This window comes from Corvus moneduloides, chromosome 6 (assembly GCF_009650955.1).
Source record: "Corvus moneduloides isolate bCorMon1 chromosome 6, bCorMon1.pri, whole genome shotgun sequence".
Classification (NCBI taxonomy): Eukaryota; Metazoa; Chordata; class Aves; order Passeriformes; family Corvidae; genus Corvus; species Corvus moneduloides.
Genome location: NC_045481.1, coordinates 39,262,146 through 39,289,800, shown reverse-complemented (window position 1 = coordinate 39,289,800; position 27,655 = coordinate 39,262,146). Strand labels below are relative to the sequence as shown.

Below are 27,655 nucleotides of genomic sequence, written 5' to 3'. Positions count from 1 at the left end.
CTTGCTGTCCTGCCAGTAGGCTGATCTCAGTAGGATCCCACTGACTGCTCCAACTATAATGCACCAGTCCATTTTGCCCTATCTGATGGAGGCAGCAACTTGCTCTGTCCTGCATTCACTGACAGGCCCCTGATGCTCCTGTTTCCTGGAGGAAAACAAGCATGAGTCTGGGGCTGTCCCAGACCTGCTGGTACACACAGAGAAAAGCAGAGAGTGTTGCTTACATAAAAGTTTTATTGGAAATTCTTTGAAGTACACTGGAGACTTTCCAAAACAACACACTTGAGGAGCCTTCCCCTCCACCCAAAGTATCTGTAAATCAGCAGCTACATACACACTGTCCTTAATATTGAGCTGAGCAGAGAGCTGCTAAAATAAACAGCCTTCATAACACAATCTGTGGCAGGCCACAGCAGCAGCTAGATCTTTACTGAAGCAGAGCATTTGGGCAGTGGTCAGGGAACTCAGAGCCTAGATGTAGCAACTGTGTGTTGAAACCGAGGAATGTCCAGAGAAGAGGCAGGTGACTCAGCCCTGGAGAATCTCTTATTGCTATGGCCATCCAGCTCAACACTAGCAGCTTATATAGGCAATTTTCCAGCCTTTTGAAGTAGAAAAAAACGTGCCACAGTGACATTCTGCCTTATGAGTTGTGAGAGCTGTAGCCACGTTAGGAACTCCATCAATAAAAGAGCACACGTCCAAGCACTGACCTGGGTGGGACTAACGAGAATGGCAGTGCTCCCTGCCAGCTGCACAGCTTGTCAGCAGAAGAGCACAGCAGGAGTGCTGGCTAGATGAAGTTTAACCTTGACTGTTCTCCATTCATATGTGTGAACCAGCACTTTGCCTCATCTCTGCTACTCTGAAGCCCAGATTGTATCACTTTAGAGACTAAAGGTGACAACCACCTGGCTATGACCTACTTCCTAGAAGGCGGCAGACCGACTGACTGCCTGAGCACAGGTGAGAGGCAGCTGATCCATTAACTCCTTGTGATCCTGCACCCTTCTGCGACCCTTTCCACCTGTGAAACAAGGTGGCTGTTGGCTGGGGATCAAATATTTGTTACAGCCCATGTAACTAAGGCCCTCTTATAAACTGATTCATCTTGGAAGCTTTCTTAAGTGTTTGTGCATCTTACTTTGCACAGACAAAGCAATTTCCTTGTGAGGTTGCTAAAAAGTTGAATTGGTTGAGTAAAATAAAAAGGTTCTGGTGGGTAACTTTCCTTCAGTAAAGCTCTTACCTAGAGTTTACAAGGCCTCCCACCAAACACACTGCTCAAAAAAATCCTGGTCAAGTTCAAAGCACTGCATTGCTCTGACCTTACAGTAAGCTCTGTTCTGAATTTGGCTCCTTGCAGCAGTGGCACAGAAATAGTGTTCCAGAGTAGAGCTGGGGTTCTGCCATCAGCTGCAGGCAATCTCTTTCAACTATGAGTGCAGCTAAGCTGAAGAAGCTGCTACATTGCATTAACTTGGGTGGTTACTCAGCCATTCTGAGGAAATGAAGATGGTTTCTTGGTACTCCAGCAACACCACTTGAAAGAAAGGGGGAAAAAATGTGGTTTTGGACAGTAAGGGGTCTTGCAGTTGCTCACTCTAGTTACAGATGGGAGGAGGAGAGAGAACCACAAGAAAACCCACTTTATCTAAGTTTCTGTTTAGTGTCACTGTTTGTCTTCCCATCCTTCCATGAGGCAGAAGACATGCAACAGCCAAATCACCCACAGAGCACTGCCAGCCAGTCACACTGTCGATGGCTGGATGATTACAAAAATAAAATTTCAACTACTCAAAAGTCAGCTGATTAAAAAGTACCATAAGCTTCCCAAAAAAGTGTGCTTCTTTAAAGAAGCTGCCTTCTGAATGGCCAAAGAACGCTACAAATCTATCCATGCCTATCAGAAAACAGCTTTTTACCAAGTCCCTGCCACTCCATTCCACTGATGTGTGCATTTCATTCCATCCATTCCAATGAGCCCTGACTGGATGTAATAGACACACTGTCCCCACAACAGAGTATAATATTAATCAAGTCTGTCTTAGAAAATAAATATCTTGGATATTTTCCTGCAAAGAGAGACCAGTCTCACTGGCCAGGGTTCCGTGGCACACTTGCTCTCTGCAGTGATCAGGACAGAATGACCCGCAGTACTACATGAAAACAGAACATCTTTTAAATATAGGTTTCTTTAAAAGCAATAAATATTTTTTAATTCTTAAGATCATCTATTAACCATAAAGCAGGAAGGCTTGCAAGGATTAGAGGAAAAAATCTTGGACTAAGACTCCTAGTTACATAACCCTAAAGAAATAGGATTCCTAGTATTTACAGTTGTGTTTCAGAAGCAGAGACTATGAACTCAGCATTGTCACAGCTCCTACGTGCAGGCTTGCCAACAGTCAACACTGCTGAACTCAGCATGGCCGAGTGTCAGTGCACTTGGGAAGGAAATGTGGAAAGCATCGCTATAGTTTCACTCCTGCTTATCAGCCACCTAACAGAGGTGGCTAACATTGCACAAAATGACTATGTAGAAACCCAGTTCCTTAAAAGCAGGAAAACAAAGGTAACTTGGATTATGCAGGTCCCAAAGCTGACATCTCTCCCTGGGCTTCAAGCATGCACTCTGAAGTCAGGATGAAATGCCCAGTTCTGTGGAATGGATGTCCTGGACTTCAAACTGTCGAATTTGCTGAACTCACAGACCCTGGAAATAAGCCAAAGCTTTCTATGCTCTAACAGGATCAGAGACTGTAGGAAAAAATCTGCTAGCAAGAAGCTCTACCTAGGGAACTTACACAGTAGGACCCTTGGAGGAAACTATATGGCAACTTTTCACAAAGCCCCTCCATACAGAACACAGACTGAGGAGAAAATAAGTTTCCATACACTGGAGTTTGACTTCCTGCATCCCTACTGAAGTCTTAAAAGTGACTTGGAGCAGGAAAAGCGGTCCAGAACTATGTGGTGGAAAAGTTGAGGAAAATCAGCAGATGAGCCGTGTCTGTTGTTGAAGAGAGCAAAGAAAGCTCACTTGATGGAAGGAACTAGTCAGTGTGAACAAAAGGCAGAGCAGGGGCAATAGAAATATTTGTTGTCATCTCCAGGATGCCTTGAGGAGGAAGAATTGCTGCAGCAGAACTAGGAAACAGCTTCACTGCAAGGTTTCCACGAAAGCATCAAATTCTTTGACGTTTTTCTCGTGGACTGCCAGCTTCTCTGGTAATGAGTCCTGGAAGGGTAAGGAAAGGTGCAGATCAGGCTTCATTCACAGCAGACAGAAGGAAATTTTAAACACACTAGGAAAAAAATCTGTTTCTGAGTCATGCAATCCCTCTCCAGTGCTCTGGGCTCTCCTTTCTACATGCACAAAACCAGAAGCCCTCTGGCAGCATCCAGCAAGTGACCCTGAGAAGGGCACTCTGCCCAGAGTCTGTTTGTTCTGCAGGAACAGCAGGTGCACTGGGGCCTGACCTTGTGCAATCTCCACCAGCCGCAGCACAGTAACCCACTCATGTCACTGCCTTCATTAAGTCAATTGCTCTCAGACTGGTTTTCATTTTTCTCCACATATGGCACAATGCCAGAGAGCCTAATAGAGCACTCACACAGGCATGACTTTCACCAGCCACACCAGAACTCCAGCTCTGCTCAGGCTGCAAGGTCAGGCCTGGTTTGCTACCAAGTGTGACACCCCAGAGGTAGGATTAGTTTGGGGGCTTTCAATGACAACTAGAGCAAGCATGCTGCAGCAGCCTTCAGCTTCAGGACAAACACACCGGTTTCAGAGGCTCAGGTGGGCCATGAACAAATCTGCATTTATCTGGAATATATTAGTGATGGGCCCCCTTTGGGCAGAGTCTCTCTTCTGAGAGGTATAGGAAAGACATGGGGCCTGTTACAGTGGGTCCAGGGGAGCGCCACAAAAATGATTTGAGGGCTGGAGCACCTCTCCTGTGAAGACAAGGCTGAGAGACTTGGGGTCATTCAACCTGGAGATGAGAAGGCTCTGAGGAGACCTTATAGTGGATTTTCAGTATTAAAAGGAGATCTTTAAGAAAGATGGGAATAGACGTTTTAGCAGAGCCTGTTGTGATAGGACAAGAGGCAACAGTTTTAAATTAAAAGAGGGTAGATTCAGACTAGATAAAACGAAGAATTTTTTTTATGAAGCTGGTGAAAAACTGTAACAGAGAGGTGGTGAATGTCCCATCCACGGAAATACTCAAGGCCAGGTTGGATGGGGCTCTAAGCAACCTGATTTAGTTGAAGATGTCCCTGCTCATTGCAGAGGAGTTGGACTAGATGACCTCTAAAGGTTCCTTCAAACCCAAACTATTCTAAAATTCTATGAAGATACTTTTTTCAAACTAGGAATAGGGAGAACATTATAAAGTACATATGATTCCCACAAACAGAAATTTCAGGGTTCCATACCAAATCCTCTGCCATGGACTGTGCTCCAATGTCAATCGAGAGGCTGCTGAGTTGAGGGGGATTCTGAAACTCACGGTAAAATGTCCCCAGGTCCATTGGAAGAATGTCATCTTTTGAAAATGCTGGTTTCTGCAATCAAAGATACTGCTGTTAATTCCCAGAGACATTGGCTTCCCTTTTGTTATAATCTCGGGTAAAGTAATTTGCTGCTATCAGTAAACATCTTGGCATTACAACTGTTGCTGCAATAATGCATATTAGATAACTGAAGAACAGCCAGTATCACTTGATATCACAATATCACTTGAGCAACTGAAAGAGAACATTTCTTTGGAATCTGGCTCCTTTAGGTGTTAAGGGAGAAGATGCCAAGCCCAGATATTGGTAGAGAAGGGAAATGGTATTTAATTTGTAGTTGTTGATTCCCGGTACCAGAGTCTGCAGTTCTGGGACTGTCAAGCCCTAGTGTGGTACTGTGAATGATGTGTCTTTTCCACTCCAACTGAAAACTACTCTGACATCATTCTGCCATCGCACCAGCATGTGAAGCCCACCTAAGGTGCAGGTATTGTGTAAGAGCTCTGATGAGGGCACTTACAAAGTCGATCATAACAAAGTCATCATGGGTGTTCCCTGTGCTGCTGCCACTGGAGCCCTCCGAGTGTAAGCTGCCTTGTAGAGGAGATTCAGTTTCTGGGGATTCAGGAGGATTGACCTGCCCAAGAAATCAAAGACGGTGAGTACTGATCTTACAATCATGTCTGTCTGTGTACTTTGGCAGTGTAGGGGCAGTTAGGAGGTTGGACAATAAACATTAACTAGAGCAGGGGCAGCAAACACATGCTGTTATTTGCATGTCTAGAGAGCTCAAGATTCAACACAGGAGACTTCTTGAAATCAAACAAATCTGAATAACTAGTTATTTTCTCCAAAACTAAAGTGTATTCAAGGCAGAGAACAGCATGGATGTTTGCGTAAGGGATGCTGAGAAGGCACATATACCTCTGGAAGAGTCTTACCATGGGGTCGTTATCTTCCAGCTCAACATTCTTGGGAGCAAACATGGCAAAAGGAATGTCTAAGTTGGCCATGGTCACCTGAGGAGATTTAGCAAACAGAATTTCACTAAGACGCTCTGCTTACCTGGCACAGAAAAGGATATTGAACGTCTTTGTCAGGCCAGCTAAAAATGGCCCAAAATCATGTCAGCAGTTAGGCAGGAGGCTGACAACCTCATTTAGAAGGCATGAAATCCAGAGATGATACTCAGTTGACCTAATGCACATACATACCTTGAGGTGGGATTGCTTCTATACGTATCTTGTGTAATATAGCCAAGGATTAATGAACTGCTACAAATTGAAACAATTCTCCTTCCTTCATCCAAAAGGCCTAGAACTGCAGCCCTAGGAACTGGGTAGATCTCTAAGCTGCCCTAGCTGAACTTAAACACTTGCTTCTAGTGATGAACTGGTCTACTGCATGTTCCTTCAAGGAAGGGAGGCTTGCTACCAGCTTTCCTAGTTTATGGACCTGTGGTAGTGGCAGATCATTGTGAGATCCAAGTGGAGTATCAAGTCTTCTAGTCTCAAATAGGGTGTTGGCAAAGTGAAGCAAATTCAATGGCTATCACATCCCAAAAGGATTTTATGAAAAACAAGCCTTGGCAAAACCTTGTAGGGAAATGCAGCAGGCAGAAATATGCCCTCTCAGTCTCTGAGGTTGCCCTGGTGTTGGGGTGCTTTTTGCTCCTCTATGTATGAACAGATGGGAAAAGAAAGGTATTATGGTGCCCTCTGAGAAGATCTACTGCTCGTTACCTGGTTAATGGGTTTGTTGACAAAAGCTCCCACCTTCCGGATGAAGATGGTCTCCAAAAGATCATGGGGGGAGCCACACTTTCCTTCGCTGCTGTTGGATACTGTTTCTGTGTCCTCACTGGGGGAGGAAAATACATAATTAGTGCCTCGTGACACAAACAGCGTAGATAAATAACATTCTGTATGAGACTCCTTCATTGTTCTTGGCTTAATCCTAGTACTGGAAGAAGGACAACAAAAATTTGTCCTTGTACCATACCTTCCTCCTCAGACGGGAGCACAAAAGGAGTGGACACTTGTGGAATCAGATTTTTGTTTAAAGCTGGACAAAACCTATTTAGTTGAATGCAAAGTTGCTGCCAACCGAAATAGGCTTTTCTTCTGGGAGGACTTTTAACTTGTGTGTGTTCACAGCAATTCCTGTTCATCACTACTGTTTTTTTCAGTAACAGAGCAGTCACAGATCTCTCAGGAGGTGAGGGCAAGAACCACAATTGTATCTGTCACTCAGTTTATAAAGGCAGCAATCTGGTACATCACGAAAGCCACTCCCAGTATGATTAATTCACTCCATGGCCATTAGGTACTTCCATGACCTGTTTGTTTTGGTTTTTTTCCTACCACAGGTACTCAGAACTTTAAAACAAAAATTGGTTTAGTCTCTTGGAAAGAGGATTACTTAATATAGTATACCCAGGAAAGTGCTAGTGCAAATGAGTTTTGGATTCCCCAGAGCAAGATCTCTACAACTTACAACTATGTGACCCCAAGACAGATTTCTCAAGAAATAAATACAGTGATCAAAAAACCAGAAGGATTTAACTAGCTGAGAGGGAGTTGGTTTAGGACAGTTTGATGTTGCGTTGTTTCCTTTTAAGTAATTTTATGCCTAAAGTTTCTTACTAAAATGGTGAACAGATTTATGATAACTACAACTGGCTTTGGTAACAATGCACATTAAGTCTCTGGAGAATTTAAGACTCATTTGTGAACTTACTTTATCTTGTTTTACAATCAGCAAAACCAGCAGAAAGATTGAAAAAAATTATAAAATTTATAATGAAGTTGACATAACAGGAGGATATTGCATGGACTAGCAGGTTTAAATAGATGGGCAAGATCACTGTTTGGAGAAAGGCTGAAAAAGCCCCAATCACAGAAAGCTGCAAGTTGCTTTGATGGATGGAAAGACAATAGATAAAAAGGGGAAATAAAAAGTTTTATCTTAATAGGCTTATAAATGGGTTAGCAAAAGTGGTGGATCATCTAAACCCAACCTACCTACTAGAAGGAGTAGCTGCTGAGTAATGGACTCCATCCAGTGGGGTGCACATCCTCTCTTGGTCAGCTTGAGTGCCATGTGCTGGCTGGCTAGGAACTGGGGGAACTCCGCCTTCTTTGCCTGGACCAATCAACTGAGATAGAGAGGAACAGCTGAGTTAGAGATCTCAAAATCAAAACAACACCACAGTGCAATACAAAGCAGATTCCATCATACTGGGCATAAATTGTGGGGGTTTTGGCATATGACTGGGCTCTAGGCCCTGTAAGGCTGAGAGAGATGTCATGTGGAAGTGGATAATCACAATACAAACTCATTTTCTGTTCCCTTTCTACTCTATTCCTCTCCAGGCCTGTTTTACACTGCAGAGTTCTCTGGCTGTAGGTCCTCTGCTTCATGGGGAGGAATGGAGGAAAAAAACTTTTATCCTCTTGCTACAACCCTCTGGCTCCCTACAGCTTCCTGAGAAGGGGAAGTGGAGATGGGAGGTGCTGATCTCTTCTCCCTGGGATCCAGTGATAGGATGCGTGAAGCTGCACCAGGGGACGCTTAGACTGGACATTTCAAAGCATTTCTTGGCAGAGGGAGCGGTCAAACACCAGCACAAGCTTTCTAGAGAGGTGGCCAATGCCCCAAGCTGTCAGTTTTTAAGAGGCATTTGGACAATGCCTTTAATACCAGCCTTTAACTTGGCCAGCCCTGAACTGGTCAGGCAGTTGAATTAGATGCTCACTGTAGGACCGTTCCAACTGAAATTATTATATTCTATTAACATCATGTCAGCAAAACTGGTGTAACACCAACATCACAGGCAGAAAAAGACTTCTGTCAACTTTGCTTATTTGTCTGATGAACCCATATATAACTATGTCAATATGAACTGTCAGTGTATCCTATGTCTAGCCTACAGAACTGTGCTTGGACAGCTACAGGGGCAGCAGCTCTGTAAGACAGGCAAAGTTTGGAATCAGTGACAAGCTGATGCAGGCAAACAGGTGTGGTGCCTGCTCTCTTGGTGTAGTTTTTCCACATGACCCCCATCCCAATAAAGTCAGGGATGCTGAGGAGCCAATTCCCAGCTCCTGTGGAAGTTGTGCTTTCTCTGTATTTACCTTACATTCTTTCCATTCTGACAGACAAGATACCAATGCATGCACTAGTTTCAATGCCTCTCTCGGGGGTACAAGTGACACAAATGGCTGCAATACCAGCCACGCTGGTTCTACTCTCTACAAGTACCTGGTGAGGGTGTGCAGCATTCAAGCCACCAGCAAAGAGTACAGGACACCCCATGTCAGCTGATCCAACTCCCAGGGCAGCAGGCTGATAGGAAAGACGAGAGCTGGAAAGCTAAGAAAGAAGAGAAAAAAACAAGGGCAAAGGGAGAGGAGAGAGGAAAGGGAAGGGGAATGCCCCACAGCCTGAATAATCACCAGTCACTGAAGAAGGACCAGGAGAAGTCAGAGGCATAGCACTTCAGGCTGGCAGAAGGATGCTAGATTTTCACTGGAATCAGTAATGTAGGTTATTGCTCTAAAACAATCTTACCGCTACAAGGACTACTTGACAGTAGCCCAGGGGACTAAGTCTGAGCCTTGACAGGAAAACAAGATTGGCTTCCTACACAAGGTGGGGGAGGCTGTGCAAGGTGTGACTGACATCCAGTCACAGGGAAGCTCTGCTCTCTAGGCCTGTTTCAAATACTGGTGTAGTGGGTTGACGCTGGCCAGATGCATGAATGCCATAATGAACTTACTAAGGAGCTAATATTTAATATTTTTTTATCTGAAAACAACTACATTATCAACTGTTTGAACCTACTCCCACTGCAAATTAAAACAGCTGATCTTCCAGACCTGTTCAAATAGCTTCAGTGAAAGAATACAGGGTCCCATAAATGTGCAAGGTAAAGAGAACTGGGAAGCTAACCCTTGTGACATTGCTTTAGGAATTAAGTGTTGGAATCAGTGAAATCCAGGAGAAATTCCTTACAGATCCCAGGCAGAAATCTACCCAGTCAGGTGAGATAAAACTTTCCTGTTCTGACTTGCCTGACCTCAAGAGGAACACTTCTTCCAGAGCTTAGTGTGAGCTCCAGCAGCACCAAAGCTGACGTCCTTTACAGGGATCAAAATGAGGAACAGCACTTTCATTCACATGAAGTGAGTTAAGCTTAGTGGAGCTCTAATGACTGTACAGGTTCTAGGGATATTGGCTGTCAACAGAAAACACTCAGAATTGTGCCTTACTACTTGTGTCTTTCACTAACAATCCTTGGCAGCTGTTGTGTTTTTAGGGGTGTTTGTCCTGTCTTTAGGAGCCCTTCATCTGCAAAGGCATTTAAAGAAGCCAGGCTCAGCAAAGTGCCTGGCTCATTGTGGGTCCACCAGTCTTTCCCATGCACAACAAACACTCCACACTGTCAAATTTGTACTTTCCTGTATTTGTTTTATCATGCCAGAACTCATACTCTGGCCATGTAGAGCATATTCTGTTGGCAACTCACTTGATGTGAAAAGGCTAGTCCCATCACTGGGACCTTCAAGGTGTCCGTCACCACAGGAGGAGGGGTCTGAAAATGTGCCTTTGTGACAGTAAAAACACACTGTGCACAGACACAGACAAACAGAGGAAACAAGGAAAAGAGAGAGTAAGGGGGGAGAGAGAAAGAAAGAGAGAAGGACTTCAGAGAAGAATTATGAAGAGTTGGATGAACTGAATGCTAGTGAAGAGGTTTTGGCTGCAGCAGCCACACCTACACAGAGAGCAGAAGTCTCAGTATTGCCAGAAGCACATTCATTTTGTAAAGAATTGACTGTTTTCCAATCTGAGCGAACCACTGAGCACAGGTAATATTTTAGAGTCCAGTGAACCCTGACAGAAAGTAACTGCCAGAGACTCTGTTCCACAGTTAATTATAATTGGTACCAGCCAATTAGCAAGGAGAAGGCTGAGCAGTTGCCAGAAGAAGTCAAGTACTTTCTTTTTTAAAATTTACAAATGACTTGTATTTCAACACTCTCCATCCATCCATACTCCTTATCTTCCAGCTTTCTGAGGAATCCTATCTTGGCAGGTCTGTGCTGCACCCTTAGAATAAAGGGGACCCAGACTACGGTGCAATTCAAACACTGATGTGAAGTGAGAACTCCATCAACAGGAGCAAAACTCCAGAAGTAAAAATCACATAAAGGGTGCTAATGCAAAAAGGGCAATCCAAACCTGGTTCAGTCCCATACCTCCTCCCAGTAGTTATCCTACCAATGGTTTTCCTTTGAGGAAAGTTTCAGCTTCATTTCTGGGTACTACTCATGGCCAGAGTCTCCTGAATTTTGGGCTGCTTCACAAAACACATACACAGACATGCAAGCTCACAGAGAAGGTAACAACTATTTCCTTGTATCACACAGGTTAGGCCTCACTTTTACTGAGAAGGCAGGTAGATATTCACACAATCTGCCCACAAAAATCACACAATTCCTAGTATTTTCCTAGTCATTAAGCTAGACAGGACATATAGAAAGCTGGAGAAACAAAATTGACTTCTTTTTTTCCTTTTAATTTACTTTAAAGTCCACTCGGCCAAGGCAGCCTTATGATTCTAACTGTGGTAACAAAGACTGGCAGTTGCTTTAGAAATAAGGACACAGCATATGGCAACTATGAGCCACAGAAAAGCAGAAAGCAAGGCTCATACTTAATGTGAATCCTCAAGGTTCAAGTGGTTTCATAAAGCTTTTCCCCCTGAATGACAGTAAATCTTCATGACCCCTAGGGAAATGTCAACTTCAATGTAGTTACATACACTACTACTGTTAAGTAACACTGGCACAAGCAAGCCAGTGGAAATTTCCTTATGAAATCTTCTGTATTTACCCCACTTTAGGAAAACACAGGACACAACTCAGCCACAAACTCATTTCCTGAACTGTGTATTGCAGAATAAGAAAAGCTTTATTCCATCAGACTTACCGTGAGTGCTAGCTAATTAGTTCAACATTGCCTGATGCCTTGTCACCTGAAATCACTTTGGCACAAAAATGCTTCCTAATAGAAGCTCATTCATAAAGCCGAATACATTCTGCTAAACCAGGCATATTAATTCCTCTGAAGCAGCAGAAAGACCCATAGCAAATTCTTTCAGTTTGGAACAGCATTCTTTCATTCTTCAATTATACTTCATTCTATGTTTCACATTGACATTAAAAGAAATTTAGGGTCTTTAGATTGTCTTTAAAGGTCAGTAGAGCCATCTGCTTGGCTGGACAAGGTAGGGCAATCCTGAATATTTAAAGCAATAGGACAACTGCAACTCTGGCCAAGTCTTCAAAATACAGAACTGTGGAGTCAGATATATAAGACAGTAAAAGAACTTGGGAGTTTCTGGGTTTTCATATTCAAAAGGAAACCATTATCTATTTATTTTAAAATTGAAACTTAAGTGAAATTTGCAATTTTTTTGCCAATACTTATTTCTGCTGCCCCAACTAACTTTAGACGCTCCAAGAAATACAGCTTTTGTCTTTTTTCTGTCTTCCTCCAGCATTTTCCTGGTATTTCAGTGTTTCTTTCTCAGTGTCAATCTGTTACTCCTACTTAGGCTGCCTGGCATCAATGTCTTGAATTCCTCCTCTTGCAGTATTGGTGTGTAAATGTGTAAGTACCCTGCTATCCTCTTCAAGCACACCTCAGCCAAGTCCAGGAGCAGGCTCTTTAAATCATTCTCAGTAATTCAGTCTTTCTAGTCCCTTGGAATTTTGTTGAAATTAGTATCCAATTTCAATAGATTTTACTCAAGAGTGTAACAACATAAATAACCCACACATTAAATTTTAATTAGCAGCAGGAGGCTTTCAGTTTGCACAATGACTGATGTAGGAATATGAAACTGTTCTTACAGCAATTGTTCTGTCTAGAAGTAAAAAGAGCCTGGTTTCTCTTACCTGAGATGGAGGAGAGGTGGAAAAAGATGTGGTACACACTTCTTGGGAATCTTCTACTGAGGGGTATACTACACCATTGTCCTCACCAGCTCTAAAGCAGCAAGAAAAGACAAGTTTTCTAAGTGGAAATATTCCTTAAAACAAACAAATAGTAAAACACACTGGGACAAACACTGCAGGGAGGTTGAGAGTATTTGGGTGTAGTTGAAAGGAGAATTATGAAGGGCTCTCATCTACTTGGCAGAATTGAGGAAAACAATGTGGGAAAATGTCCGTTTTCCTCAGGTGTTTGTCTTCTACCCCACCTAAAATAACAGAGGTGTTTCTAACTAATGCTTTTGTTATACCAGCTACTGCTACTGGCTTTGGTGTTTACACAACCATTGTCAAACAACACCACTGGTCCCAATGTGAATGCCCTCACATTCATTTTAGCAAAGACAAACCTCTCCTCTCCAAAGAGAAATTAAAACTGATCTTCCCCCAGTGGAAATATCCAGGGATCCAGGGATGCATGTATCTGGACACATAGTTCTGCATTAGGATTAACCATTACACTTGCAAATTCCTGAAGGCAACCAGGATTAAACATCCTTTGCGTCCAAGTGCTTCTGTGAAGAATTTGGGAAAATACTGAGGCTTGCTACACTCAGTCTTCTCAATGTGATGAGAAAAACGTCACCCTTCATCACATGCTCAACTATGTCAATGTGACTGATACTAATTCTCCAGTGTCCCTTCCCATGCTGTCAACAAATAGTGGAAAAGGCTCTGTATTTGGGCATAATTGATGCCTTGACCATGGTCCATGACTTCAACTCAGTACTTCCTCACCTGTAATTGCAGGGATGCATGGGTGAAGAGCTGGGATAGGGACGGTCCACAAAATGATCAATTATAATCCCCATGATAGGAGGGGTCCTCTCAAACTGCCTGCAAGGCAACAAGCAATGGTGTTATTGGCTTTTTCTCTCTACTCTTCCCAATTCATGGTGCCCTCACAGAAAACCCTTGTGACTATTAATGGGACCAGAGCATCTTTACAATTTAGTCCTGTGACTCCAGGCATGCATCAACAGTTTGGAGTTCTAGAGCCTGGCTCAGGGCTACCCAAATACTCCCCTTGCTGCAAGACTGAAGCGTGAGAGAGAGCGTTCTTCATGAAAGAGAATCTCAGCAGGAAAGGATAAGCAGAAGGGAAAGATTTGGGGGCTCAGAATATGAGGGGTTTAACAGTAAATTATTGTAAAACAGCTTCTGGCATGATCACATTTTCTCACCTGGTTGACATGAAAGCAAGATTGATTCTGTAGGCACAAGACAAAGTGATGGTGCCCACTGGGGTACCCACTGTGCCAACACGGACTGTCTGGAAACCTGTAAAGTTAAGGAATAATTATCAGTTTCACTGATTATTTATGTGCCATACTTTTTTATTCTGAGGTTACATTATCTTATTTCTATAGTGTTTCCATTATCTCTTGCAATCTGAACTCCAAAAATGCACATAGAAGGCATAACAAAGCAGCAGCATTGGGTTGCCTTGCTGGTAGGCTTCACCTGCAAGCCTTCTGATGTTGCCTCCTGGCTTCTTGGTCTAAAATATTGTTCTGAAGTGCTTCTTGTTCCTCAGTAGATCATGATTTCCTGGAAATCATAATCTGCAGTCCTGCCCCTTATCAACATCATTCCATATTCTTATTTCAGTTCTGGATCACTAGAGTCAAAATGGCAATCACCCTAGACTTTGTCCAAGTACCACCATTATACTTGTCACCTTGTGACACAAGGCTTCACTGGCAGATCCAGATAAAAAGCCTCAAACTACTTTTCCTTATGGTACTTGGGAATAGTAACAAAACGCTAGTCAGAATGAAACACAGTTCTGCTCTAGTTTGTGTGTTGTCTAACATACCTTCTCCCAAGCCACTCAGTTGCACTTCACCAAAATATATCCTGAAGGAAAAGGAAAAAGAAAAGCTATTAGGTCCAGTTGGGACATAATGCTATATATATCCTTATCCCTTATTTAATTTTGTGACTTGAAAGGTTGGAACTACTTTTCCTCTTCAGGAAAACAAGCCCAAAAGAAATGGCTGGAATGCCCATCTCAAAAATCCTTAGAGCTACTTCAGAGAAAGACACATCATGTAAAAAGAAGGAAGAAGAGAAAATGGTAGTCCAATCAAAAGTTTTTTAAGCCTCTGTGGTTAAGTCTATAGTTCAGAGCAAAAATGTTTAGTGATATAAACTTCACAGACAGGTCTGAGTCTAAAAACTGATGCTCATCACACCACATAAAAGATTAACTGTGCTGTGATGAGACCTGCTCTTAAGTACATGCCAAGTCAGCAGTTGAAGCAAAAATGAGAAAATGGCTGAAATTTCTTTTTGAGTTCTCAGCTGTGCAAATGACAACAAACCTGAGATTTACAATCATATAAATTAGCTATGCAAACATGTTGAAGACTCTTCTCACAGCCAAAAACAGGGTCTAGAAGATAACTGTGAACCACAAGCCAGTCAGACTCACAGGCTAAACAGAGTTGAACACAGTATTTGGATGAGTAAACTGCAAGAACTACAGGAAGTGGAGTTGAGGATGCATGGAGTAACAGGAGAGAGTCTGAATCACTGCTGCAGAAGTACACATTACAGTCATGTGCAATGTAGAGAGGCATTTATCAAATACAGGCCAGACACCAAACAACTGGATGCTAGTAAGCAATTTAACCAGGGATTGCATGTTGAATTTTTTTTTACTCTTCCTAACATGGTAGGCAAACACTTCACAGCCTGTGCTTAGCTTTTCTTTCAGTGGCTCAAGTGAAGGCTATAATGTGATACATAGACCAAAGTTTTCTTCTGTCACTGATCAGCAGTAGTGCTATCCAAATAATTTGATTTTATTATTACTCATCCCTTTTAAACTGCATTTGCAGCTACACTGTGCAAGTCTAGAGTCTCTGCTGTTTGCATTTCAAATGGGAAACTTCTGCTTTACCTGTACAATATTACATATTCATGGCCTTGTTTCCTTGAGAGTCTGTAGGCTGGAGTTACTCTGGTTATAGCAAGCAAAGACTTCAGCAGTAGAGACAGCCTGTTGTATACAGTGTATGAAACTTTGATTTCTTTGTCACACCTAGAGAACACAAAGGAAAAAAATTAGTCTTTTGTTCACAACTAAGTTGCCTGGGTTTGGGTTGTTTGTTTGAGTTTGGAGTTGCTTTTGTTTATTTCATTCTGAATAAAAACTAATTTGGATCAGCTGTTTAATTTTATTGCCAGAATGATAAATAAAGCCCCAGCATGGCTACCTGTACTGACTAACCAGCTAAGAGTCCTGCTTCAACCTAGTCACCTGCTGTAGAAGAAGTTGCTGAAAAATGCCATGCAGCCCTCTACTAAACAGAGACATCTTTTCAATACTAAAACCAGTTGTCATTACTGAGAATATGAGTTCTTGTATCTGAGGAAACATCCGAGTTCTAATGGAAGAATGAAGAACGAATTAAATTACTAGTTTACTTTCTTGACACTGGTGTTAAACAGCTTGACTGCTGCTCTAGACAAAGAGGGGAGTTCCCTCTGAAGTGCCCCTGGCCACACAGCCAGTGTGTGCTCATTGATCACCATGGATTAACCACATGTACCCATTTCATCAGCTAAAAACCACAAACACAAAGAATGTGCGAAGAATGCACTTACTTTTCATTCATTTCTAGACACCAAATTTCCAGCTCCATGGAGTCCCCCTGGATCAGAGAAAACATGACAAACAAAGGCTGGTTTCAGAACACAGACTTTTTCAAATCTCATTAGTGATCAGGAATGGCCACACCTCTCAGTGATTTGTCTCCTGGCTCTCACTTTCTTGTGATGCAATGATAGAAAAAGGTGCACTGGAAGTCTTTCTGCATAGTTATATCACCTGAGGGAATACCTTCCTCAGAACGCCTAAGTTCTTCCATGGTCTAAGAAACTAAATTTTGTTGCTGTGTCATTTGTGTGTTTGGCCTCAGATGTTTGCAGTGAATTGCTTCTGTTAAACAATATATTGCTTTTCATTAGCATATCACCTAACTTAATAAAATTTAGATATTCTCACATTGTCCTGGACTAAAGGGCAGGAGCTCTGGTAGTTGACTTAAGATTCAAGTAAAAACCCACAAATAAAAGAAAAGGGCATCTGTTTTGACTCAGTTCTCACCTCTGAGGTTTTGAGAGAAATCTCCACGCACATAGACCGTCCAACAGCGGGCAGCTGTCCTGCCAGGGCTTTCTTTGCTTCATGAGTAACCTCTGGTATATCTTTGATTGCCAAATTGAACTGCAGATTAAAGAGATGGTTCCATTTTTTAAAATTTCTTTGAAACACTGCCTGATGGTGCACTTCAGACAGGCTCACAGACCCATATATAACATACTAGGTCAGTGTCCACTGAAATAGTTATGAAACAAAAAATTCCCAGCTGGGTTCAGGCTTTTCATATTTACAAAGATTCCCTTGGCTACTAATTCAAATGTTTTTCTTGATCCTGCTATAAAAAATATGCTCCTTTTCCCTCACTTCAGTCCTATCTTCACCCACAGAGTATCTTGAGTCTTTTCAATTTTAATAAAGCCCATTACTAAAAAGTCCTGAATTGCAGAGTAGCAAACTTCTGACAGAAAAGAACTCATCACCCCACCCCCAAGCAGATCTCAGAAATGTGCCTTAGCTGGCAGGAGTTGCTGAGAGGCATCATTTCTCTTTCCCCTCATCAGCCTGTAAGAGTCCTGCGTGATTTGTTGCATGTGAACAACAACCACCAACCCCCTCCGCACATCACCAATGAACATAACTAAATATAGTCGCTATTCTATGAATAATTATTATTGTCTGCACAAGACTGTAACAATCACATGGTGTTCTCAGCACACACACAGAGTTATGGAGTTGCTTTAAAAAATATGACTTTACCCAGTCAGAACCTGTTGGGGAGGATGATGAGCGGGTACAGATCTTCTCTCCAAGTCGGGCCTGGACAATTACTTGTACTGTCTGGAATAGAAAGAAAAGGATACACAATAATGTTTTGGGCTCAGCACAGCCCTCAGTTCAGAGCCTGAGCTACACAAGCTCCAAGTGAAAAAAATGAAAGGGCTGACCAGAATGTAGAGAAGTAGAGTTTGCTACACTGATTTTCAGGTCTAATAAATTTAAATTACTACATTTAACAGGCAAATGTATTTCAGAGAGAAAATAATTTTAGGCTGACCTTTCTGTGTAACAACACTGAGTGACTAAGTCAATTTTGCAATCAGGATTTGCAGTTTTCAGTAAAAATTTCAGAAAAATTGACAAAAATATCCCAATCCTGGACAACTAAACTAAAGTCAAGTGAATCTGTACATTTATACCAAAGCCATTGTCAGAGTATCTACTTGCACCTATGTACCAAGTAAGGACAAATTTTATAATTACCTATCAACATAATTCAAAAGAACATTCTGGTATTTGTAGGTTACGGGCGGGTTCGGTCGGGACGGAGACAGATGGAGAGATCTCTATAGGCAGGTCTTGGGACACAGTCGGTTTATTGTAAAGGGCGTGGGTATTGGGGCACTGCTCAGAGCTGCCTGACTCAGCTCTGAGCAGGCCCAAGAGAGTAAGCAGGTGAGAGAGAGAGAGAGGGTGTAAGAGCAAGAGTGGAAGTAAGAGTAGAAGTGTAAGAGAGGAATAGAGAATGTCTGAAGTCCTGGTTACAATACAATAAATCATCTTCTGTACTGAATATTCTAATTGTCACTAACCAATCTAATACAAGATACAAATCCTATAGCATTTACATACAGCCTATAAGAGTTCTTATATTACCATAGAGTGTTACATCTTAACTTCTAAAAACTACTCTTTGGACCCCTTCTGCTGAGCTAGTAGGGTCTGCTCTGACCCTTGGACCTGTTTGCAAGCAGAGGGTATTGTTCCATCAAGAGGGGATTACTTCAGTGGCCATACCATTGTTTTCTAGTTGTTCAGTAACTAAGACTTGGTATTTCAAAAGTGGCTTTCATTTCGATGTTGCCTGTAGTTTTCATATTCCCAAAATCTTTTGTCAGGCAATCATATTTCCAAGGTTTTCCTGTTTCATCTTCCTCAACAGGTATTCTTGCTTTTGGATGCAAGATAAAAATTTAGATAGGCTGAAAGAGTGGAGTCCAGCAGAATAAACTACCCAACAGCTGGATGGCTAGACATGCTGCTAGAAACCCAAAGCTGACAGAGGTGTGAAGTGCCTACAACTGATTCTAAAGCAGGATGCTTCTGGAGGATGGAAGAGGATTTGAGGGTAGAAAAAGGGGGAAAAGATGTTTTTCTAGTTGCTCTCAGGAATCTCCTAAATTTGACATCAAATTCAAATCAAAACATCATTTGCTGTTCTTCAGCAAAACAAACAAACAAAACAAACAAACAAACAAAAAACCAAACCCAAACCCCAATCTTGTTACTCTAGCCACACCAAGAGTAACAAACAAAAACATTGTTTGTTTTTTGGGGTATTTTAAACAAGGAAGAAGAGGCATTTGTCTGAAGGAGAAAAATTACCTTTAAAGCAAAAAATTTGATGAACTTGTCCAGGTCCTTCCTGTCCTGGGAACTGAGATCAGTGTCCATTGCATATGGCAATCTGAAATATAGCACAGGTCTGGGAATGAAGTCTTCCTTCAGCTTTCTGAAGATTTTTTTAGATTTCAAAATATTTTTGCCATTAGAGGCCACTTCAAAAGAAATTATAAGCACCAAAGCCCTCTACCTGTCAAAATCCTAACATGTTAAAACCTTTGGGAGGTGAGTGTGAGGTATGAAGGCGCATTGATAGTTTATCTGGTCAGAGCAAAGATAAAAAAAATTAAAACAACAAAGAGGGCTCACAATTAAAACTCAGTACAAGTTCTACAATTTTGCTAGCTTAATTCAAAAAAGCAAAACAAACAACAACAAAGAAAACCAACCCAGAACACCCCAACACCACACCGACTGCATTCTATGCCAAGCTAACCATCAGACATGGAGGTCTCTGCTACAAAAATAATGTATCTTCAGCTAGCAGCACTGGTCAAAACCAAACCAAATTGTTTTCTTGAGCCTGAAATTCTTAGAAAGTATTTCAGCGGTATTTCAGCAGAAATCTGTACAATAAACCCTTACAGGAATAGGCTACACTGCTTCTTTACTTTCAACAAATAGTACTTGCAATAAAACTGTACAGCTACAAATTTACCTACAACCAACTGAAAAGACACATTTTTATCAAGAAAGAGACCAAAATCCTCTGTTCACTTCTCTTGAAAGCTCTGATAATAAGTATGTAGCTTTGACATTGACACTGCCTTGTTTTTCAAAATACAATTGTTTCTAGGAACACAATGAACTTGCATAGCGTCTGAAGCAGGGCAGGGCAAGGCACTAATCCTATTTCTGCCACCATGTCACATGGCCTGGGATAAATCACAATTCTTCTGTCTCTCAGCTTCTTCACCTGTAAGTTAATAATCATACAGAGACCATTGGGGAGGAACACCTTAATTAGCAGCATTCATTGTAATTTTTGCTCGTAAGCCTTCAAAGCATTAATTCACTCTTAACTCCTGTTGCAGTTTTGAGACAGCTAATCAGCCTGAAGCAGCTCATCAAACATCCCATATTTATGGAACGTGCTGCTCCTCACAGGAATGTCAGCAAGCTGAGGTCAGGGAGCACGAGCAGCTGCTGTGCACAGTGTTATTCAGTGTTCAATCGTTAAGCAAAGACTGAACTTACAGCAAGGTCTGCTAGTTATACAAATTAAAGCTTGGAGGGCAAAAGGGCCGATAGCTCTGCTCACACGGAAAATACAGAATCTTTAATGACCACGCACATGCACAGTAGCTCTAGTTAAAATACTGCACTTGGTGACAGTAAAGGCCTAATGCTTTAGGAGCATCAATCAAAAAGGGCTGCGAGATAAGAGTGCTGCAATTTACAGAGCATTTTATAGAGAACAGTGCTGCTTTCTAAATGACTCTATAAAAAGAAAGCTGGACATGTAACATGGTTGAAAATTCCTAGGCTACATTCATACTGCATCTCCTTGAGCTGTACTGCTCTCATTCAAATTGTAATTTATATTGAGAGCTAACAGCACAAGTGATTCAACATCAGATGCATTATCAAATTATCCTTTGGATATTTTAACCTCCTTATTAAAACTGTTATGCCTTCTTTCCCTGCATTTACCTCCACTAGACTGAGATTACAGACCTTTTCCACTGTGGGGGGTGCAAAAGGAAGTCAGCATTTAAAGTGCTAGATGGTTAATTGATGCAGCACTCAAAAAAAAATAACCCTATAGTACAGATATGTACCACTACAAAAAAACCACAACCCCTCCAAACAAACAAAACTCTAGGCAAGAACAACTTGTTTTTATTCTTTTGACTTAATTAAGTGAAGCACTGTAAGGGTTGAGGAAATCTGAGATCTTTGACAAACCTGGCTGATATAGGCAATAAAATACTGCATTAAAAAATACATCTTTCTCAGTGAAGAGAATGCTGACATTTAAATGTTTAAATACTAAAAAAATCATACTGGTTTTTAATGTGAAAAGTGGAATGTGACCCCTGCAGAAAGATGCAAGGAAATACATATGCTGATATTGTGGGAGAGCTGTCAAATGAAGCACCCACATTTGCCTTTTGAGGCTGGAAAAAAATTCTGATATCAACTATTTCAAGACACTTGGGAACTAATGGAAGGTGTTAGGCTCACTGGTCTGTTAAGAGAGGAAGTAAAGATGATCATCAGCATGGTTTTATGTGCAGTACAAGAATTAGTTCTAATGACCAGATACCCAAATATCTCTAGAGGAGAGAAACAGCTACCAGAAGGTTAAAAAAACGAGAGCCTCATGGTTCTGCCCTGCTGCAGCAGAACTGGGATTCTTCCTGCAAGATCTCAAACTACCTGTAACATTCATGAAACATTTGGAGATTCATGCTGTTACCTCTCAAGCTCCAAATGCCAGCAACAGTTGACCCACCAGAGCCCAAAGTAGAGCAGAAAGTATCAGGCAAGGTTTCCTGGAAAGGAGTAAGTAATTTCATGGGGAAACTGAGACTTTGGAACTCAGCTCCTGAAATGTCTAAGGGCTCTCATCTGACAACGATCATCTCCTCATTTTTGTGGGAGGGCCTCTGGTGATTGCCTGAGACCTTCTAAAGCTTAAAACAGTGTTCACCTTTAGAATCAGTCTTGATAAGAATAAAGATGGAGCTAGAATTACAGCAAACTTTTTATTTACAAAAATTCCTCAGTACTCACAGGTTAGCTGTCACAGCTGACCTGAACAGGAAGAAAATTGTTTAAACTTAGTTCCCCCTACCTCACTCAACTTCTCATGTCTTGTAGGTTGTGATGCCAGCACGGCTCCTTGTTAAGTGCTACTGCACAGGCCTACGCTTAACTCAAGGAAAACACTGGCTCATTTTACACTGAATAACAACTAGAAGGAAATAATCTTTGGTCTAGGTTAGAAAAATACACATGACTGATTTCCCCATAACCAGGTAATCCCTTAAGTAAACCAATATATTCACCAGCATGTGATGCAACAAGCATCTTGTCCATGGGGCTTTTTGCTTTGTCTCCCTCTTCCTGCAACACCCATTTTTATACTATTGCTTTTATTTATATGCCTTTGTCTTCACTTTACTGTGAATAGAAACATCAGAAACAGGATGTTCAAAAGAGAACTGCTACGTGTGGCTCTCTTGACTAAATCCTTATTCCTTCTCACAAGGTTGAGGCAGATTTTATCCAACAGTTTAACATCTAAGCATTGTGCCTTATACGCTCTACTGCTATTTATACCCTCCTTCTGCGAGGAGAAGGACACATCAGCATAAGGTGATGGCGCTGTTTGCATGATGCAAGGAGCTGCAAGAGCCCTCCCCTTCATGCCTCAGCAGAGGCCAGAGGAACCACAGCGACCAGCACGCCGTGCTCCAAGCCATGCTCCCAGCCGAGAGCAGCCCTGCTGCTGGCATACACCTGTAACGTGGCACACAACAGGTGCACGGAACACCTGGGATCACCAGCTTTACAGTACGTGTTCCGTCCATGGGAACTGAGCGAGTACATCTGACACCTACATAAACAGGAAAGGAGCAGAAGCACCCAACACATACCAGGCATTATTACTGCTGCTGGGGAAAGCATACACAGGCTGCTTCCATCATCTCCTACATTCTCTCTGAGCCATGGCTACTACAACTTAAAGTCATCTTTCTTTCCTTTCAACCAGACATTCATCAATGCAAAATAATTACTCATGGTTCTTATCCCAGAGTGAAATTGAAAAGACAAGAGGGAAAAAACCAGAGCGGGTAGAGCTGTAAGGAGAGGGCTGTGGACATCACTCATCCCAGATGTTTGTTCCCAGTTACCTGATTGTGCCCCCCAGACTGTGCTCCTTGCCCATACCACTCTTCCAGAGCTTGTTCATACAGGACCCAAATCCAGTCCCCAAGGATGTCCTATGAGAAGCTCAAAAAAGCCTCACTGAACCATGCAATAAACAAGAAGCACATGGAAGTTTTTGAAGCTTTTAAGAGTGCCTAGAACACATCCCCCCTTGAATGACCAAGAAGCTTCACTGCAAGCGGGTATTTTGAGCACACTAATAAGCGACTATAAAAAGATCTTCATAAATATGGAACACTGTTTCAAGACTGGGCCTACAAGTCAAACGCCAGTATCCTACAATTACTTAAAATTAATCTCCATTCTGCCTTCTTAGTAGATTAGTCAGAAACCTGGGGAGAAGTAGCAAACAGTTCTAAGGTGTGACACTCTCATTCTTTGAGGTTTATGGATTTTTTTTTTAAAGAGAAGATTAAATTCTAGCAGAAAAACTGTTTTACATAATATAAACATTTTGATGTAATCAAAGGTTCTGTAGTTCACTATAATGCTCAGGTCTTGATTGATAGAGAGGTAATTTTTCATCTGGATCAGGAAACAGATTCACTTTACAACCAATAAATGACTCTGCAACTTAGTAAATACCTTACTAAAGCCAGCACTGCCTGCTCCACTGACTTAGAAACGAAATTAAGTAATTCCTGTTGACCAGCAGTTACAGTCCTTCTCTAAGGTCTAAAACTGGTATCAGTTCAAAGGTCCATCCTCTCTGTTTGTCAAGCCAAAGTATACAGACTAAACCAGAATCTGCTTCTACACACCCTGTACTATAACCACCAACATAATCACCACCTCTCAACTCTTGTATGAACACATGTTCAGAAATCTTAAGATTATACAATACCATTCAAGCAAAATAAAATGATCCTGTATGATCCTTCTGGACATCTACATACAGCCTGGCTCACCTGAAAGATTTATTTCTTGCCACGAGAGGGAGGGGTCCTCCAGGTCAGGCCACTCCTGCAATAATTTGGAGATGCTCTAAACTTTATTTGGACAGCCAACTAATTTTCAGCTAAGGCAGTAATGTGCCATGTTTTTCCCCCTTGGTATGTGCCCAGTCACACAGCTTTTGGGATTTGTAAGTAGGCAGTTTGTAGGCTTAGTCCAAGGAGTCTACCTGTTCACTGATATGGAAGGTGTCTCTGCTCCCACCGAATCCACGGGAATGACTCTCTCTGACTGTGCCCCAAGAGCCCCAGCTCCAACAGGAAAGAAAGATACGACCACCTGTAAACCTCTATTTCCCAGTATACCGCAAACTCGCATGTTACAGGAAAACTACACAATGGCGCGTGGGGTCTCACGTTCTACTATTTCCAACAGGCTCTGAAGCATTTTGATTTTAAAAGGCCACTTGCTGAGATTACAGCGGGCCACATCTTTCCCAGGCTTTACTGACAGCCACCAGTCGTTAGGAAAACGAATCGCAGCCAACGCGCGGCTGTCGGGAAGCGACCCCCGCGAGCAGCGAAGCAAAGTAAAACAGAGACACGAAGCCGCAGCCAAAGGCTTAAGGCCCACGTCGCGGCCCCCTCCCCTCGAAGGGCCTCCCGCAGGCTCGCGGAGCTCCCAGCCCTCCCTGCGGGGCCCGCGGTACCTGCGCGGAGCCGGCAGTGCTGGCGGCGCGGCGGCTCATCCCGCGCGGGGCCCGCTCCGCCGCCGCGCCCCGGCGCCTCCTCCGCGCCCCAACCGGGCACGGGGAGAGCCCGCCGCCTCCAAGCCCCGAAGCCGCACCGGGGCTCCGACCGGCGCCCCTCCTCCTCCTCGTTCCCGGCCCGGGGGTCTCGCCGCGAGTGTCAGCGCCGGCGGGGGTGCGCGGCCGGAGGCGGGGGCCGGGCCGGGGCTGCCGCTGCCCTCAGAACCGCGGGCTGCGCCGCGCCGCCGCCATCGCCGTCGCTGCTGTTTGTTTTCATCCGCTGCGGGCGGGGGGGGGGGAAGGAAGGAAGGAGGAAGGGAGGGAGGGAAGAAGGGAGGTGCCTGAGTGTCCGCAGCGGCAGTTTCCACACGCAGTCGCCGCTCCCCGCCCGCCCGCGGCGCGCTGAGCCCGCGATCCGGCGGGGCAGGAGGTCGCCGAGGCCGAGAAAAGCGGGGCAGCGCCCGGCGCCGCTCCCGCCGGTAGCCCCTGCCTGTGGCGAATCTACCGCGGCCGGCGGGGGGCCCGGCCGGCGGGGACCGCCAGGGAGCGGCCGCGGGGTCGGTAAGGGCTGGGACAAGTCCGGCGGGGGTCGAGCGGCCCGTGGGGTCCGGGGCGCCCGGCAAGGGCACCGCCCGCCGGGCTGCCCGCGGCTCGTGTCTGCCGTGCCCCGGCGGCGGTGACTGGGGACGGCTCCAGCTCCCTCTCCGCCACGGGAGGTAAGTTCCTGTCAGCGCCAGGCAGAGTTGTCGGCTCGGCGGTGAGCCCACCTGGCTGCCCGTGTATTTAAAAGCAGATAAAAGGAAGTAGAAAGGTTTGCTGGATGATCAGACTAAAAGGAAAATGGTAACGGAGTCCGAAAAGCTCACCAGTAATAACTGTTCTGAGTATCCTTCTCCTTTCCTTTATGCAGGTGAAGCCTCTAGGAAAGCCCTGTCAGATAGGAGCCCAGGGAACGCCCCGGCCGTCAGCCATGGCCGTACCTATCGCGGTTCTTGACTGCGACCTCTTGCTCTATGGCCGCGGACACAGGACTTTGGATCGCTTCAAGCTGGAGGATGTCACGGATGAGTATCTAGTATCCACGTACGGCTTTCCCCGACAATTCATTTACTACCTGGTGGATCTCCTGGGAGCCACTCTGTCACGCCCTACACAGCGGTCCAGGGCCATCAGTCCAGAGACGCAAATACTTGCTGCGTTGGGTTTCTATACCTCTGGCTCCTTCCAGACTCGCATGGGGGATGCTATTGGCATTAGCCAAGCCTCGATGAGCCGGTGTGTTGCCAATGTAACTGAGGCACTGGTGGAAAGAGCCTCACAGTTCATTCACTTTCCTGAGGATGAAGCTACTGTACAGACCCTGAAGGATGACTTTTATGGGCTAGCAGGAATGCCGGGAGTGCTGGGCGTGGTTGACTGCACCCATGTGGCAATCAAAGCTCCAAATGCTGAGGATCTGTCCTATGTGAACCGAAAGGGTCTTCATTCCCTGAACTGCCTCATGGTGTGTGATTCCAGAGGAGTCCTCCTTAGTGCTGAAACGCACTGGCCAGGCAGCCTGCCTGACTGCACGGTTTTAGAGCAGGCAGCCCTCACAAGCCAGTTTGAAACTGAACTACATAAAGATGGCTGGCTACTTGGTAAGTCAATTTTTCATCCTTGTTTTCAGTAGAAAGTGTATTATATATTGTCTCCTTACTGAATGAGAACCTCTGGGCACAAGTGATATGCTTACTTTCAATTGCTTTCCTGCAAATTGCTTTGAGATCTATGATTCAGTTTGGACAACCCTTATCTTGGAAGCTTAGAACAGTAACTTCCAATATGTGTTTTATACAATCTGATTATTGTATGTATTAATCTCCATTTATTCTGTTAATAGCTTTCTTTCAGTATCCTACACCTTTCCTTGCTGAATTATGCAATTTTAAATTCTCGGTACTGTCCTAGTCCAGCTGTTTTCCCCTGTTTTATGCAGAAGATTAATTCTCTTAAAACTCTTCTGTGGAAAATCTTCCAGAATTTTCTTGTTTAAAACTGAATGCCTTTACTTTGTCACATTTGTAAACCAGAGTTACTTCTTTCGTGCCTTCTCTTTTAGCCAGACGGAGAAGTTACTCTGTATCTGCTGTACCAGAAAACCAAGCTGGTACCTGTGGCTAACTGTAGGTGTGTAACCTGCCCTGCTCCTTTGCACTGCTAACAGGTGACAGCTCCTTCTTGCTCCGGACGTGGTTGATGACCCCTCTGCACATCCCCGAGACGCCTGCAGAGTACCGCTACAACATGGCCCATTCCGCCACTCACAACGTCATTGAGCGGACGTTCAGAACCATTCGGTCGCGGTTCCGCTGCCTCGATGGGTCCAAAGGCACCCTGCAGTATTCTCCAGAGAAGTCCAGCCACATCATTCTGGCCTGCTGCGTGCTTCATAACATCTCCCTGGAACATGGACTGGATGTGTGGTCTTCACCAGCCACAGGACACGTGGAACAACCGGAAGAAGAGTACGAGCAAATGGAATCAGTGGACTCGGAAGCCTGTCGTGTTCGTCAGGAACTTCTACTTACTCATTTTAGCTAATGTTGTGACAGAGAGAAGGCTTCTAACAGTTCATCTGGGAAGTTATCCAGAGCAAATATGCCCCTTCCTCTTCTTTAAGCCTGGAAAGACTTAAGCAGATGTGAGACAAGAAGAAATTTACTCTCTTCCTTTTAGGCAAATTTCTGAACTTCTCTCAATCTCTCCAGAGATTCAATTTAATTGCTACATTTTTGCTGTCGTGATGCTTAGAGACTCCCCTTTCACATGACTTAGAGAACAATGACTACAGCCACATCAGTGGGAAAATTGGGGAAATTGTCTTTTATAATGATGGAAAATCTGTAAACCTTGCACTGTTTTACAAAGCAACAATTCTATGCCACTGTGTAACTCAAAACCCTTATGATTGATTTTTAAACAGTATTTTGCACAAATTAAACTTCCACATGAGCTCCTGTCTACTATGAA

At 43.6% G+C, this 27,655-nt stretch overlaps 2 protein-coding genes across 10 annotated transcripts; one reads left to right on the top strand and one right to left on the bottom strand.

The window, feature by feature from the left end:
- Window positions 1–216: 216 nt before the first annotated feature.
- On the bottom strand, window positions 217–25,530 carry ATG13 (autophagy related 13). Of its 9 annotated transcripts, XM_032112457.1 has the most exons (19): window positions 24,605–24,880; window positions 23,910–23,964; window positions 19,084–19,165; window positions 17,458–17,538; window positions 16,705–16,824; window positions 16,203–16,249; window positions 15,496–15,636; window positions 14,407–14,447; window positions 13,772–13,868; window positions 13,326–13,424; window positions 12,492–12,582; window positions 10,055–10,153; window positions 8,788–8,898; window positions 7,548–7,681; window positions 6,267–6,384; window positions 5,466–5,543; window positions 5,045–5,161; window positions 4,447–4,575; window positions 217–3,241 (listed from the first exon to the last, which is right to left on the bottom strand). In XM_032112457.1, exons 3-19 carry the CDS (start codon window positions 19,150–19,152, stop codon window positions 3,164–3,166), a joined length of 1,650 nt encoding a protein of 549 aa, XP_031968348.1. In that variant the 5' UTR covers window positions 19,153–19,165; window positions 23,910–23,964; window positions 24,605–24,880; the 3' UTR covers window positions 217–3,163. The 9 variants fall into 9 exon arrangements, with proteins under 9 accessions (XP_031968348.1, XP_031968349.1, XP_031968347.1 ...); XM_032112458.1 differs by lacking the exons at window positions 23,910–23,964; window positions 24,605–24,880 and adding an exon at window positions 25,510–25,530; XM_032112456.1 differs by lacking the exon at window positions 23,910–23,964.
- HARBI1 (harbinger transposase derived 1) lies at window positions 24,995–27,655 on the top strand. Its single transcript, XM_032112469.1, has 3 exons — window positions 24,995–25,359; window positions 25,554–26,283; window positions 26,850–27,655. The coding sequence occupies exons 2-3, from the start codon at window positions 25,614–25,616 to the stop codon at window positions 27,224–27,226; spliced, it is 1,047 nt and encodes a 348-aa protein (XP_031968360.1). The 5' UTR covers window positions 24,995–25,359; window positions 25,554–25,613; the 3' UTR covers window positions 27,227–27,655.

What these genes read in the sequence shown, in the direction of transcription:
- ATG13 (XM_032112458.1), bottom strand. Translation starts at nt 19,152, where the DNA reads ATGGACACTGATCTCAGTTCCCAGGACAGGAAGGACCTGGACAAGTTC. An exon ending in TGTCTAGAAATGAATGAAAA is followed by an intron (nt 15,637 to 16,202) that starts GTAAGTGCATTC and finishes TGTGTTCTCTAG; the next exon opens with GTGTGACAAAGAAATCAAAG. An exon ending in GACTAGCCTTTTCACATCAA is followed by an intron (nt 8,899 to 10,054) that starts GTGAGTTGCCAA and finishes CTTCTTTCTTAG; the next exon opens with CTTTCCAGCTCTCGTCTTTC.
- HARBI1 (XM_032112469.1), top strand. Translation starts at nt 25,614, where the DNA reads ATGGCCGTACCTATCGCGGTTCTTGACTGCGACCTCTTGCTCTATGGC. An exon ending in TAAAGATGGCTGGCTACTTG is followed by an intron (nt 26,284 to 26,849) that starts GTAAGTCAATTT and finishes CACTGCTAACAG; the next exon opens with GTGACAGCTCCTTCTTGCTC.